Source organism: Salvelinus alpinus, chromosome 29 (genome assembly GCF_045679555.1).
Source record: "Salvelinus alpinus chromosome 29, SLU_Salpinus.1, whole genome shotgun sequence".
NCBI lineage: Eukaryota > Metazoa > Chordata > Actinopteri > Salmoniformes > Salmonidae > Salvelinus > Salvelinus alpinus.
This window is the reverse complement of record NC_092114.1, coordinates 17,251,523-17,267,624: the sequence shown is the minus strand read 5'-3', so window position 1 is coordinate 17,267,624 and position 16,102 is coordinate 17,251,523. Positions and strand designations below refer to the sequence as shown.

At 44.7% G+C, this 16,102-nt stretch overlaps 1 protein-coding gene across 1 annotated transcript in view; it reads left to right on the top strand.

Annotated features, from left to right (window-relative positions):
- The window catches only part of LOC139559173 (sorting nexin-13-like), a 51,439-nt gene extending 35,616 nt beyond the window's left edge, over nt 1-15,823 (top strand). The window contains exons 10-26 of the mRNA XM_071374940.1: nt 646-784; nt 991-1,079; nt 1,202-1,301; nt 1,777-1,967; nt 3,016-3,123; nt 3,354-3,486; nt 4,141-4,178; nt 4,482-4,551; nt 6,409-6,557; nt 7,146-7,253; nt 7,339-7,449; nt 7,710-7,871; nt 11,233-11,304; nt 11,435-11,580; nt 12,024-12,092; nt 12,189-12,301; nt 12,452-15,823. Of these exons, the coding sequence (XP_071231041.1) occupies nt 646-784; nt 991-1,079; nt 1,202-1,301; nt 1,777-1,967; nt 3,016-3,123; nt 3,354-3,486; nt 4,141-4,178; nt 4,482-4,551; nt 6,409-6,557; nt 7,146-7,253; nt 7,339-7,449; nt 7,710-7,871; nt 11,233-11,304; nt 11,435-11,580; nt 12,024-12,092; nt 12,189-12,301; nt 12,452-12,687 (2,034 nt within the window). The 3' untranslated portion in view covers nt 12,688-15,823. The remainder of the gene's footprint in view (nt 1-645; nt 785-990; nt 1,080-1,201; nt 1,302-1,776; nt 1,968-3,015; nt 3,124-3,353; nt 3,487-4,140; nt 4,179-4,481; nt 4,552-6,408; nt 6,558-7,145; nt 7,254-7,338; nt 7,450-7,709; nt 7,872-11,232; nt 11,305-11,434; nt 11,581-12,023; nt 12,093-12,188; nt 12,302-12,451) is intronic.
- The last annotated feature ends 279 nt before the right edge of the window (nt 15,824-16,102 follow it).

The following is a 16,102-nucleotide window of genomic DNA, read 5'->3' as shown; positions in this document are numbered from 1 at the left end:
AAATATCAAGATTTGTGGGATTTTCACAAGATTTTATCCATAGAATGGTCAATTGGAGAAAAGATTCTTGATGTACATTTGTATCTAAAGGTCTTATTGCGAAATAATTTATCAAAATTGCCATATTTATGACATTGTTGCCTTACCAAGGCCTTCTTTTTAGACTCCATAATATTTCATCTTTATGCACCTTCACCTTTCAAGACCATGACTTTAAATTGTACTGTGTTCAACAATTTATTGAAAAATGTGGCAAATAAAAAATATTGTTTTCAATATTCATGTTTATATTTTTCAATATTCATCAATTAATATAAGAAAAATGTTATTGTAATCACAGTACTACTCGTATTACAGAGCAAGCTGTAAAGCTTCATATTATTATTTTGAAGAAATGTTAGTTTTGTGGCCACAGTGTCATAAATATGCCAATTTATATCAATTATGCTTTTGGATAAAATGTCAAATATATTTCCACAATCATCCCTCTGAAGGACCACTCTATGGATGAAATATATAAAAAAAAAAAAAAAACAATTGTATCAATATAAACTGTTTATCAACCAGTTGTGGGTGGTTGGTAGAGATCAATAACTGTTATCAATACAGCTGTTGTAGCACCTATTGAGAAACCTGTCTGTGTAGATCCGGGACTCTGGCTGCAACTACGAGGCTTTTATGAACATCTTGAAGCTGACAGACAGAGTGTCTGAACTGGAGGCTGTTAAAGACAAGGCCCTGGAGGAACTACAGTACCTACGATCATTGGACACCGCAGGAGACGGTATACACACACACACACAGAGCGACATGCATGACCCCACACTTAACAAAGTAAACATAAAATCCTGAAAATCTAAAATATTCATATTTTTTCGCTTAACTCCTCTCCATATCCCACTCTCCCTATCCTCCTCCTTCCTCCCTCTCGTTCTACCTCTCCATTTCTCTCTCTCTCTCTCTCTCTCTCTCTCTCTCGCTCTCTCTCAGATATCAATGTAATAAAGAACCAGATTAACAGTCTGATGTTTGTGAAGAAGGTCTGTGAGACCAGGATACAGAGGCTACAGTCTGGGAAGGTAAAACATAGGAGTGAAAACGAGTCAAGCGTAACACGTACTAAACCCCCTCTCGTACTCTCTCAATTTCACTTGTTCTCACCTTTTCTCTCTCTCTGTCTGTTTCCATCTGTGTACTGTAGGAGGTGGATGCTCTGAAACTAGCGGCAAACTTGGGCAAGCTGTGTATCATACCACTGGAACACATTCTGGTGCACAACATTGCTCTGCAGTTCTTTATGGGTTAGTACCACACACCACACTGTCTCTGTCCTGACATGCAAGCAAGCAAAGTTATTTTGCCTGACAAGATGGCTTCAAAGTAACAACCCACACCTGACCTCTAACCTTTGACCTCTACCCTCTCCTGTAGACTACATGCTGGTGGCTGGGGCCCAGGCAGAGCTGTTCTTCTGGCTGACAGTGAAGGGCTACAGAGTAACAGCTGAGCCTAACGTTTAACCTTTGACCTCTACCCTCTCCTGTAGACTACATGCTGGCGGCTGGGGCCCAGGCAGAGCTGTTCTTCTGGCTGACAGTGGAGGGCTACAGAGTAACAGCTGAGCCTGACCTCTAACCTTTGACCTCTACCCTCTCCTATAGACTACATGCTGGTGGCTGGGGCCCAGGCAGCGCTGTTCTTCTGGCTGACAGTGGAGGGCTACAGAGTAACAGCTGAGCCTGACCTCTAACCTTTGACCTCTACCCTCTCCTATAGACTACATGCTGGCGGCTGGGGCCCAGGCAGAGCTGTTCTTCTGGCTGACAGTGGAGGGCTACCGAGTAACAGCCCAGCAACAACTTGAGGTGATGGAGGGATGGCAGAAGGATGGAAAGAAGGGAGGAGACACTAAAGGACTGCTGAAGGCTGCAGCACTTGGGGTGTATGAACAGTACTTATCTGATAAGGTAACACACACAGTCTTACACACACACACACACAGTCTCACTCACACACACAGTTTCACGACACACACCTTTACTTAAAAGGATATTTCGCAATTTTAGGAATGAGGCCGTTGGTGCAATAGTCCGTATTAGATAGAACGTTGCGTCCCTGACCGCCTTTGGGGAAAACAACATGTGGTTACCCCATTAGCTCACAACAACAACAACTACTTGTTTTAGTCAAATTACAAAACTACATTTAAGAAAAGTACAACATGTCTAAAGATGACTTTTCAACATTGCCCGCTCCCTAGAGTTCTCACTACTTATAAAAACCTTATTGTAGGGCTTCCCTCATGCCCCTTTTCACGCTGGTGTTAACAGCAGAGTGAGTGCTAGCTAGCTACCGACCAGAACATTAAGCTAGCCAAGACCAACAACCCAAACAAACAGACTATTCAGCTACAAGTAATGAGGAGTTACAAAGGCCCTGTACTAAACAAGTTAAAAGTCTTACCTGTGAGGAAATATTTTCCACACACATAGCTACATGTAGTCTACATGGATACCGGGTTCCCCACATTTCCCACTCTACGTCGCTGAGTAGCCTGAAGCCACAGGGCTCTTTTCGCAGGCTCTATTTCCCTACGTGGGAGCATTGCAAACCGTAGTATGGGATTTTTGACCTGGTTACATGTACATTGAACAAAACAGCTTCTTTTCAACATGTTTTGTTATTTCTGTATATCAAAGAATCATCTGCGAAGTTTCCTCTTTTACATTGGGGGTTAATAGGAAAGATTGTCGTTTTTTTTGTGGCCGTGGTCGAGGGAATTCCTTATTATTATGTGAATACCGACTGGGACTATGGCTGGAAGTCGATGGGATACCCATAGACTTCCAGCCATTGAGCTAATTTCTTTCAAAATGCACACAGAGACATGAAAATGGTATCCATGAGTTCATCTGACTCTGGGGAAGTAAAGGGCCTCATTGGCAAAATCCTGAAGTATCACTTTAACACACAAATGTTCTCTCAATTGTATAATCTCTCTCCCTCTCTCTCCAGACGTCCCCCAGGGTGCAGGTAGACGAGGCGTCTGTTCTCAAACTGGGAGAGAAGCTACAGAAGGACAGTGACCCCACGCCAGAGATATTTGACGACATCCAGAGAAAGGTGGGTTTGTGTTTGAATAATCTATTTTTATCAGACTATCAACAGTAACAGCTACTGTAACCAGCATCTCTGAGATATTGGAGACCTTTGTACTTAATGTTTCATTGTCAATACAAATAAAGTATTAACGTGTTCTGACCTGTGTGTGTGCCCGTGTGCCTGTGTGTGTGTGCCCGTATGTGTGTGTGTGTGCCCGTGTGTACGTGTACGTGCCCGTGTGTGTGTTGCAGGTGTATGACATGATGCTTCGTGATGAGAGGTACTACCCGTCGTTCAGACAGAGTCCTCTCTACATCAGGATGTTAGCTGAACTGGACATGCTCAAAGAACCCTCTTATAGAGGATCAGATGACGGAGATGGAGGTAAGTACAGCTTCTTACTCTGTCTACGCTGTTAGCATAGCTTAACCCTGGGGTGTTACAATCAATTCCTGGAGGGACGAGTGTCTGTGGGTTTTCACTTCTCCCTTGTACTTGAATAATCAATTAAGGTCATTGATCAGTTAGGAGCTTCCCTCACCTGGTTGCCTAGGTCTTAATTGGACAAAAATATTTTAAAAATGAACACAGCCCCCCAGAAATTGAGTTTGACACCATTCTCCATGACTGTGAAGAGTAAATGTTGTCCTATATCAACTCAATTCAAGGGGCTTTATTGACATGGGAAACATATGTTTACATTGCCAAAGCAAGTGAAATAGATAATAAACAGAAGTGAAAAAATAAAATAAAAATGAACAGTAAACATTACACTCACAGAAGTCACAAAAGAATAAAGACATTTCAAATGTCATATTATGTCTATATACTGTCGTGGAAATTCTACACATGAAACACTCTAAGTCAATCTTAAATTAATCATTCTTTATTATCAGCTCGCTTGAGAGGTTCTAACCAACTCAATGCACCAAGTACATCAGGAGCTCTACCGGGGCAGTCCCGTTAGATATCTTATATACTGGTTACAGACACATTAGCATAGCTTCCTTTATTTTTTCTCCCTCTCTTCCTCTTCAGAATCGTTCAACGGTTCTCCAACAGGAAGCATTAATCTGGTAAGTCCTCGTCAGCCCCTGAGACACCAGTTGTCATTCACTACAGCCAGTCATAGTGCTGTTACAACAGGTTTTACTGGTATACAGCTGATGTTAACTACCCTGCTGTAGAGTTGTTAACATTTAACACCAGTTAAGAAATGGTTGACTTTTACTGCAGAGGTCACAGTAGCAGGCAGTATCGCTGCACTTGATTGGCTGTTAGTACAGGGATTAACAGTATCACAGGTGTTGATTGGATGTTAGTCTAAAGATTGGCAGTATCTCTGGTTCTGACTGGTTGTTTCTCTCCTCTGTTTACAGTCTCTGGATGACCTGTCGAACTCCTGCCATGATGACAATATACAGCTACACGCCTTCATCTCTGATACAGGTGGACACACACACACACACGCACGAACGCACGCACGCACACACACACACACACACGTGATATAGTCTCCAGTCAGATGAGTGTATTGTCTGTGGTGTAGTGTAATTTATTGTAAACTAGTGTGTTACTGAAAGTAAACCAGCTATCCATGTCCTCTCACCTGCATGTGTGACTACTGGCCACTAATGTGGTTTCATTCAGAGATGTGTGTGTACGACTGTAGTAGCCTTAAAACCGTTCCCCTGTCAAAATGCCATGCCGCTGTAAGGAGCCTGGAGGTGGCTTTGTCTACTTACACTACAAGAGGACAGTCAGTGAGTTCTGTTATCAATATTCAACAGTATCAGGGATGATAAAATGTCCAGCATGTTTTGAAATTTGATTAATTGATTTGATTGATTGGGCTGGGCAGGGGAGGCAATTGTTTAGATTTTACAGTGATGTGACAGTTAAAAAAAAATTTAGGGCCAGAACTGTTGTCAGCCTTTTGACCTACTAACACCTCCCCCTGACTAGCCCCCTCCTGCCCTCTGCATCGCCCTTCCAGATCTGACTTCATCTCCTCACGTTAACCATCAGCTTGTATCGCTTATCTCACCATCTCATGTTGCTGTTACTTTTCTTTTCACACAATCACTATTACATCACCTTCACCATGTCACTATTCCATCACCTTCACCATGTCAGTGTTCCATCACCATGTCAGTGTTCCATCACCATGTCAGTGTTCCATCACCATGTCTTTATGCCATCACCTTCACCATGTCAGTGTTCCATCACCATGTCTTTATGCCATCACCTTCACCATGTCAGTGTTCCATCACCATGTCAGTGTTCCATCACCATGTCAGTGTTCCATCACCATGTCAGTGTTCCATCACCATGTCAGTGTTCCATCACCATGTCAGTGTTCCATCACCTTCACCATGTCTTTATGCCATCACCTTTACCATGTCTTTGTGTTCCATCACCATGTCAGTGTTCCATCACCATGTCAGTGTTCCATCACCATGTCAGTGTTCCATCACCATGTCTTTATGCCATCACCATGTCTTTATGCCATCACCATGTCTTTATGCCATCACCATGTCTTTATGCCATCACCATGTCTTTATGCCATCACCATGTCTTTATGCCATCACCATGTCTTTATGCCATCACCATGTCTTTATGCCATCACCTTTACCATGTCTTTATGCCATTACCTTCACCATGTCTTTATGCCATCACCTTCACCATGTCTTTATTCCATCGCCATGTCTTTATTCCATCACCTTTACCAAGTCTTCTGTTTTTCCTTTTTGCCTTCCTTTCACTTTTCTTGTTTTTCCTTCCTCTGTCCTACTACCCACGGCACCCTCTGTGTCACTACCCACGGCACCCTCTGTGTCACTACCCACGGCACCCTCTGTGTCACTACCCACGGCACCCTCTGTGTCACTACCCACGGCACCCTCTGTGTCACTACCCACGGCACCCTCTGTCTCACTACCCACGGCACCCTCTGTCTCACTACCCACGGCACCCTCTGTCTCACTACCCACGGCACCCTCTGTCTCACTACCCACGGCACCCTCTGTCTCACTACCCACGGCACCCTCTGTCTCACTACCCACGGCACCCTCTGTGTCACTACCCACGGCACCCTCTGTCTCACTACCCACGGCACCCTCTGTCTCACTACCCACGGCACCCTCTGTCTCACTACCCACGGCACCCTCTGTCTGCATATGCCCCATCCTATGTACTATCACCCCTCCCTCCCTCTCCCCCATCTCTTCACCCCTCCTGGGCTCTGTATATCAGTATCTGATGCCTGTCTTCCCGGGGCTGGGTTGGGGCTGCTGGGTGCTACAGGGGTGTGTAACGACCACGGCAAGACCTACGCCCTCTACGCCATCACTGTGTTGCGCCGTAACCACGACGGCAGCGAAGACTCCTGGAAGACCTACCGACGCTACTCTGACTTCCACGACTTCCACATGAGGATCACGGAGCAGGTCAAGGTAAATATGAGTGTGTTGGTGTGTGTGTGCCTATAGAAAAGGGCTTCTGACTACTAAGGTGTGTACATAGATATGGAAAGATGGCATGGGTATGGCACCTTCTGTGTCAGCATGGGCAGCGCCATTGATGGCGATCTCCATTTTAAAGTAGTCCATTTATTCTTCTGATTTTATAAGTTTAGTTTGTAAACTGAAAAGGTGGCTACTGCCACCTGCTGTGCTGGAGGGTGTATAGTCTGAACCGGTATAAAGCCAAAGCTGGGGATATACTGCCACCTACTGTGCTGGAGGGTGTATAGTCTGAACCGGTATAAAGCCAAGGCTGGGGATATACTGCCACCTGCAGTAATGAAATGTTTGCTCACAAGTACAACTCATTAACTGATCCCTCCTGATGACCTGGATGGAATGATGTGAACCTTCCTTAACCTATAGGAAGTCCCACCCAGTTGACTACTTCCAAAATGGTGGAATCCTCAATGGCGCTGCCCCATGCTAAAACAGACTTTTGTCCAAATGCAGCCTCCATCGATCCTCTATGGGTGTGTTGTACCTCCATTTCGGGAACCTGTGTGTGTTGTGTTCCAGTTTGAGAATTTGACGTCGATCCTGAAGCTCCCGGGGAAGAAGACATTTAACAACATGGACAGAGACTTCCTGGAGAGGAGAAAAAAAGACCTGAACTCGTACCTACAGGTAAGAGTGTGTTGAAGGACTGTGTCATGCCTTAAGTACACCCGTTTACTTGGCTATAACCATTCCTCTGTTGTCTGCGTGATAGCTGCTGCTGAATCCAGAGATGGTGAAGGCCTGTCCTACTCTGGTTCACTACGTCTACGACTTCCTGGAGAATAAACAGTACAGCAAGGGGAAGGGAGATTTCGCACGCAAGGTTCATACACACACACACACACACACACACAGAGACACACGCACAGAGAGACAGACACACACACACACACACACACACACACACACACAGAGAGAGACAAACACACACACACACACACACACACACACACACACACACACACACACACACACACACACACACAGAGACAGACACTCACCTTGCCCAACTGCAGATAGTCCAGTTGCTTATCTACGGTATCTCACTACACAAACTCACCTGTCTAGTGTGTGTGTCCTCAGATGGATACGTTTGTGAACCCACTGCGTAGCTCGATGCGTAACGTGTCCAACGCTGTGAAGGGCCTGCCAGACAGTCTGGCTGGAGGGATGAACAAGGCTGCTGACAACATGGGACGCATGTCTGAGAAACTGGGACAGGACATCAAACAGTCCATGTTCAAGGTAAGGACCCTAACTGCAACTTTAGTACAACCATAACCCAGCCAACATGGGATTAGTGCTGTTACGGTGACCGTATTACCGCCACACCGGCGGTCACGAGTCATGAAGGCAGTCAAATGTCACGTGACCGTTTATTCACGGTAACTAGTCTTCTCCGAGCTCTGATGCTGCTGATGGTCATTAGTAGCCTACTGAACTTGTTAACTGCCTGGTACTCGGCACTCTATTGTCCCTTTAATCACTCTGACATCAATGCAAATGTAATGGAAAATCGAATCAAACACTTCATGAGAGCCATGAGCTCATGTTGCGCAACATTTCTATAGGCTATGCTATTGTGTGAGAAAACAGTGATGGCCTCTATTAAAAAGAGGAGGATGCCATCAGCTTTCTATAGGCTAGGCCTGCTATATTTATTTCTCAACTTTCCTAATGTTAAGCACATTGCTTATCTTTACAACAGGAGTATAGCTTATCTGGCTGGCATGAAAATGAATCACGGAAAAAGCGCACTCCATCCGCTATTTAAGTGCCTAGATGACATCTATTTCATATTATCACTTGTGAATGATACCCAGCATTACTTTTTTCGAATCATAGTCGCACACCTCATGTAGCCTAGCCCATTGGCCTATATGTTTTAATAAGGTTAGTATCACACCTCATGTAGCCTAGCCCATAGGCCTATATGTTTTAATAAGGTTAGTATCACACCTCATGTAGCATAGCCCATAGCCCTATATGTTTTAATAAGGTTAGTATCACACCTCATGTAGCCTAGCCCATAGGCCTATATGTTTTAATAAGGTTAGTATCACACCTCATGTAGCCTAGCCCATAGTCCTATATGTTTTAATAAGGTTAGTATCACACCTCATGTAGCCTAGCCCATAGTCCTATATGTTTTAATAAGGTTAGTATCACACCTCATGTAGCATAGCCCATAGGCCTATATGTTTTAATAAGGTTAGTATCACACCTCATGTAGCATAGCCCATAGCCCTATATGTTTTAATAAGGTTTGTATCACACCTCATGTAGCCTAGCCCATAGGCCTATATTTTTTGTTAAGGTTTGTATCACAACTAAAGTGGCCAAAAACATAAGCAGCGTTTGAATTTCAAGATTGGGGAAGATTATTTTCATCATAAAAATGCACCTTCATAATAAAAGCATTACATGCTAGATCGCATTTGCGTTCACTTTTGATAATGGTGTTTTCCTGCTAATGGAAAGTAAGCACTTATATCCTACTGCCGTGTGCGCACTGCTGCGCTTATAATGTGAAGAAGTAGCCTAATAGTTGATCAGCATTTTAAGCTAAACATTCTGGTCTGTTGTATCAGACACATTGTGTAAAGCATGTTTTTGTTGATGGTAGTGGTTGTATTAATTTGTATTAATTTTAATCTATTGCATCCCACAACTGTCCCAAACTATGTTTGGAATATTTATTTATTGCACAGAATAGAACAGGACAACTTTTGTACTATGGGGGATAGTAGATTGACGTAGGCTGGTGCTTCTGCTGTTTGTTAGTTCTACTCATCTTGTTGGCTGACAAAGTAAATGTGGCCAGTTCTTCCAATATCTTTAATATATATAATACCTCAGAATTGGATAAGGACGCACACAGTTGCGTCCCCGTTGTCCATCTTCACTTGTAGCCTGTGAGAAAGATCACGTGGTAGAGAGCACGCAGCACTTAGTGAGAAGGGTACAACAGACATGGATTTTTTTTTTTCTTGCCTTAAGCTGGGCATCATTCACTAGTGATAATGCTTCATTCACTAGTGATAATGCTTCATTCACTTGTGATAATGCATCATTCGCTGGTGGTAGATAAAGCATCATTCGCTGGTGGTAGATAAAGCATCATTCGCTAGTGGTAATGCTTCATTCGCTAGTGGTAATGCTTCATTCGCTGGTGGTAGATAATGCGTAATTCGTCAGCGGTAGATAATGCATCATTCGTCGGTGGTAGACAATGCACCATTCGCTGGTGGTAGACAATGCACCATTCGCTGGTGGTAGACAATGCACCATTCGTCGGTGGTAGATAATGCACCATTCACCGGTGGTAGATAATGCATCATTCGCTAGTGATAGATAATGCACCATTAGCTAGTGGTAGATAATGCATCATTCGTTTGGTGATAATCCACCATTAGCTAGTGGTAGATAATGCATCATTCGTTGGTGATAATCCATCATTAGCTAGTGGTAGATAATGCGTAATTCGCTAGTGGTAGATAATGCGTAATTCGCTAGTGATAGACAATGCGTAATTCGCTACAGATGGGCAACTCGCCAGCGATGGACTAATATTGTCACCCATCACACTATTCTTGATTTAATATTGTCTTTACATATACTAAATAATATATATGTGTGACATTTGCTGTGGTTCATTTTCATGCCAGTCAGGTAGGCTAAAATCCTGTTGTAAATATGAGCAATGTGCTTAATATTAGGAAAGTTGAGAAATATAGTAGGCCTAGCCTATAGAAAGCTGCATAGCCTATAGAAATGTTGCGCAACATGAGCTCATGGCTCTCATGAAGTGTTTGACTAGATTTTCCATTCCATTTGCATTGATGTCAGAGTGATTAGAGGGACAATAGAGTGCTGAGTACCAGGCAGTTAACAAGTTCAGTAGGCTACTAATGACCATCAGCAGCATCAGAGCTCGGAGAAGCCTAGTTACCGTGACTAAACGGTCACGTGACATTTGACTGCCTTCATGACTCGTGACCGCCGGTGTGGCGGTAATACGGTCACCGTAACAACCCTAGTGTGGACCATGTTAATTCCTGAGTGATGTGGACACAGAGGAACTTGAAGCTCTCAACCCGCCCCACTACAGCCCCGTCGATGTTGATGGGGGGGGGGGGGGGGGGGTCTTTCTGCAACAGCCCCAACTCCAACCATACTGACTATACTCTAACACTCCAACCATACTGACTATACTCTAACACTCCAACCATACTGACTATACTCTAACACTCCAACCATACTGACTATACTCTAACACTCCAACCATACTGACTATACTCTAACACTCCAACCATACTGACTATACTCTAACACTCCAACCATACTGACTATACTCTAACACTCCAACCATACTGACTATACTCTAACACTCCAACCATACTGACTATACTCTAACACTCCAACCATACTGACTATACTCTAACACTCCAACCATACTCTAACAATTCTATGGCTATAATTTAACCATACTCTAACCATAATTTAACCATACTCTAACAATACTCTGGCTATAATTTAATCATACTCTAACAATACTCTGACCATAATTTAACCATAATTTAACTCTGTAATGTCTGGTGTCCAGGTGCCTCCACTGCTCCCCAAGTCTGACTTTGACCCAGAGCACTGCCGAGTCTCAGCTCAGCTGGACGACAACGTGAGTACAACCCCCCCCCCACAGGGATCCACCAGCTTATGGGCCCTCTGCTCTGAAACGTCTTCATAAGTGAAAGCTTTATAGTGGTGTAATTGGTCACTTTGGCATCGTGTGTGTGTGTGTGTTCCAGGTGGATGATAACATCCCCCTGCGTGTGATGCTGCTGCTGATGGATGAGGTGTTTGACCTGAAGGAGAGGAACCAGTGGCTTCGCAGGAACATCAAGAACCTTCTGCAGCAACTCATCAGAGCCACATACGGAGACACTATCAACAGGTACCACACACACACACACACACACACACACACACACACACACACACACACACATTCATCAGAGCCACATACGGAGACACTATCAACAGGTACTACACACACACACACACACACACACACACACACACACACTCATCAGAGCCACATACGGAGACACTATCAACAGGTACCACACACACACACACACACACTCATCAGAGCCACATACGGAGACACTATCAACAGGTACCACACACACACACTCATCAGAGCCACATACGGAGACACTATCAACAGGTACCACACACACACACACACACACACACACACACACACACACATTCATCAGCGCCACATACGGAGACACTATCAACAGGTACCACACACACACACACACACACACACACACATTCATCAGCGCCACATACGGAGATCTGACTATTGTCTGCCTCTGGTCTCTGCAGGAAGATCGTGGATCATGTGGACTTCATGACAGCTCCAGAACAGGTGGCCGACTACGTCAAGAAGTTCCGGTAACACACACACACACACACTCACACACCATCAGATCGCTGCGTGTGAATGGTTAGAAAGCCCATCAGTAACTCTGTGGTCCCGCAACTGTGCAGGGATTCGTACTGGCCCAACGGAATCCTGGCCGAGTCTCCACCACGCAGGGACAAGAACATCCGCATGAGGACGAGGGTCGCGGCCAAGACCAACCTATTGGGAATCATGCCAGGTAACTAATACACACACACACACACACACACACACACACACACACACACACACACACACACACACACACACACACACACACACAGAGTAAACACACACAGACTGAACAAACTTGTTCAGTATTAATCAGCCATTTGTCCTCCTCTTCCAGATGAGATGAAGCACATCATCGGGGCGGATACGACTCGTAAGGGAATCCTGCGTGTGTTTGACATGTTCCAACACGGACCAATGAATCGTCGGCTGGTCTACGTGCTGCTAGAAGGGTTTCTGGAGACCATGTTCCCTCACTACAAGTTCCCTGAGCTGTTTGTCAAACTGCACTCCCGCTCGCCGCGCACAGCCAGATACACACAGAAAGTCAAGAGCACCTTCCTGAAGAGGTGACAGGAGACTGAAACCAGGCAGGGTACCAGGTGACGCACGGCGTGAGAGAAGAGGGAGGAGAGTTGTGGGGAGGGGTGTGTGTGTGCTGTTGAGACGAGGTTAACGCACGTGTGTGTGTGTTCTGCCCTCTCTAGAAGGGATTGTTGGGACCATCCTAGTTGTTAACTCTGCCCTGCTCTCCACTTCCCCTACGTGCCTCACAAACACACTCATGTAGCACGAACAAACTGATTTGGGTTTTATTTTTTGTTTTATGCTAACTGTTTTATAGTAGATGTGTTGTCAGACTGGGAGAGCTGCTCTGATATGCCCAGCAGGTGATCTCACTTCCTGATACCAGGCCACGTATACAGAAATACATGTACCGATATAGAAATAGATTGATAGGGGAGGGGGGAATATGGCATAGAGGATGCCATGGGTAGTGAGACATGAAAGCGAGAAGGGAAGTGTCAACCACATCCGGTTCTGCAAGGCGTTTGTTTGTCACGTTTTGTCAATGTGACATCATCGTCCTGTCATAATCCTCTAGGACACGAGGAGGCTGAGTTTGATCTAAAGTCCACTCCCCCTTTTTAATGCGCCTGTCAGTAGCCATGACAACCACAGCTCTAACTGTTTGTTTGTTTTTGTTGACGGGGATGTTGGACAGCTCTACTGTGCTTCATGTTAATCATGTGGAAAGCAGAATGAACAGCTCCCCTGCCGGTGAGGCCTGGGTAACGGCCTGGGTAACGGCCTGGGTAACGGCCTGGGTAACGGCCCGGGTAACGGCCTGGGTAACGGCCCGGGTAACGGCCCGGGTAAAGGCCCGGGTAACGGCCCGGGTAACGGCCTGAAATGGCCCGTTCTAATGGACTGACACAGTCTAATAGTAATCCACTACATTTTGGAGACAGAATGAAATGACAGGGCAGACTGTAAATGTTGCTGTCTGTAGAAGCAACTGTCTGTCGAGTAGAATGTACTCGCTGGGCGTGTGTGTGTGTGTGTGTGTGTGTGTGTGTGTGTGTGTGTGTGTGTGTGTGTGTGTGTGTGTGTGTGTGTGTGTGTGTGTGTGTGTGTGTGTGTGTGTGTGTGTGTGTCTGCGTGTGGCAGTAAGATGCAGCCCTCCCCAGTCAGACACTGTGCCAGTGTGGGCCCATGCTATAGTATCATACCACTAAGTAACAAAGAGAAAACACACTGATATCCCTGCTTTATCACACTTTCATTCAGAGAAAATTTCATTTTGTGCAATATTTTTATTTGATCCATGAGTTTTTGAATAATTGTATAAAAATGGAAAACTATACTGTTTTGGAAAGATTGTAGAAACGGTGAAAGAGTTCCCCCCCTTCCCAAAGAAATTCTAACCCAACATTCCGTTGTAAAAAATCAACTTTTAATTGCAGACTCGTTTTATACGTATTTTTTTATTATTTTTTACTCCTGATGAATGTGGTTTCCATGCCGATGTGTCAGCAAGAGTGAAGAGTGATCTAGCCAGTCGAGCTAAAGCCTCTGGACGGGAAGCTATAGTTCATTGCTCTAGAGATATGGTGGAAGGACTTATTATGCATATGAACCTGTTGATTGGCGAGTGAACAGAAATGATTCACTGCTGTATGAACCAATGACAGGAGAGACTTTGGGTCATCTGTCCAATCAAATCGCAGGAAAGCCATGTTTCTGTAAAATCACTGCTAAGTAACGGAGTTATTTCATTCGCCGAACAGAGCTCCATTCCACTGCTGCCATTGGATGGAACTGTCCCTCGTCTGCTGTGATTGGCTGGCACTGAACAGCTCTAGACCTTGATTGGCAGTGTGAGGACATGAAATCTGAGCTGTGTGACTTTTAAAAGGAAGTGGATATTTGTCCGCGGACAGGAAAGGTGACAAGGGGAACCCCACAGGACGTCATCTTTAAAGCCTCCACTCTCTCCCATTCAGGATGGCTCGGCTATTGATGTCCACAGGGTTTACCCCACGTCAACATGGTCCTGCGTTGTATTAATCATTAAATGAACGGGGCACAGAATCTAACGGAGGAACACAATCTGAGACAACACAGCAAGCATCATGTACATTTGAATGAAGCGTTGCTATGAAAAGCCGGGATCTCCTAGTACATTATGAATCTATGATAATGAACCGTGTGCATATCTGTGTACAATACGTGTCTATAGTGTGCCTAAATGTTCCGTCAACTCTATTTTCATATTTTTCTTTAACAAAAGATGAGGATCAAAAAGAATGTCATGGTCATTTTAGACTGAAGAGAACTCTAACTCTAAAGACTCTGGAGCCAGAGAACTCTAAAGACTCTGGAGCCAGAGAACTCTAAAGACTCTGGAGCCAGAGAACTCTAAAGACTCTGGAGCCAGAGAACTCTAAAGACTCTGGAGCCAGAGAACTCTAAAGACTCTGGAGCCAGAGAACTCTAAAAGACTCTGGAGCCAGAGAACTCTAAAAGACTCTGGAGCCAGAGAACTCTAAAAGACTCTGGAGCCAGAGAACTCTAAAAGACTCTGGAGCCAGAGAACTCTAAAAGACTCTGGAGCCAGAGAACTCTAAAAGACTCTGGAGCCAGAGAACTCTAAAAGACTCTGGAGCCAGAGAACTCTAAAAGACTCTGGAGCCAGAGAACTCTAAAAGACTCTGGAGCCAGAGAACTCTAAAAGACTCTGGAGCCAGAGAACTCTAAAAGACTCTGGAGCCAGAGAACTCTAAAAGACTCTGGAGCCAGAGAACTCTAAAAGACTCTGGAGCCAGAGAACTCTAAAAGACTCTGGAGCCAGAGAACTCTAAAAGACTCTGGAGCCAGAGAACTCTAAAAGACTCTGTAACCAGGGGTAGGTTCTAGAAGCTGGGGTGGTCAACCCTCCTCCTGGAGAATGTTTTTCTCCAACCCTGCTCTATTCTAGCACACCCAATTTAACCAATCAAGGTGTTGAGGAGGAGCAGCTGTTTAGCAGGACCAGGTGTGTTAGAGCAGGGCTGGAGCAGAATCCTGCTCAGGATGGGTAGCTCTCCAGGAGAACAGTTGGAGACTCCTGTTCTGGGGTGTTTTTTTGCATCATGCTTATCAAACTATTCCTTTGGAAACGCTGAACTCAGATCAGTATAACACTAATAATAAAATGGTAACTGACCACTGTGTGGCATGTTGTTCTTCAGTGATCTCTCTCCACAGTGCCCTGGTTCTTCACACTCTCTATTCATTTTCAATTGAAGGGGCTTTATTGACATGGGAAACATAAGTTAACATTGCCAAAGCAAGTGAAGTAGATAATAAACAATTAAAATGAACAGTAAACATTATACACACAAAAGTTCCAAAAGAATAAAGACATTTCAAATGTCGTATTTGACCCTTCCTCTGTCTTCCTCGCTCCCTCTTCATCTCCCTCTCTCTCCATTCACACACTCCA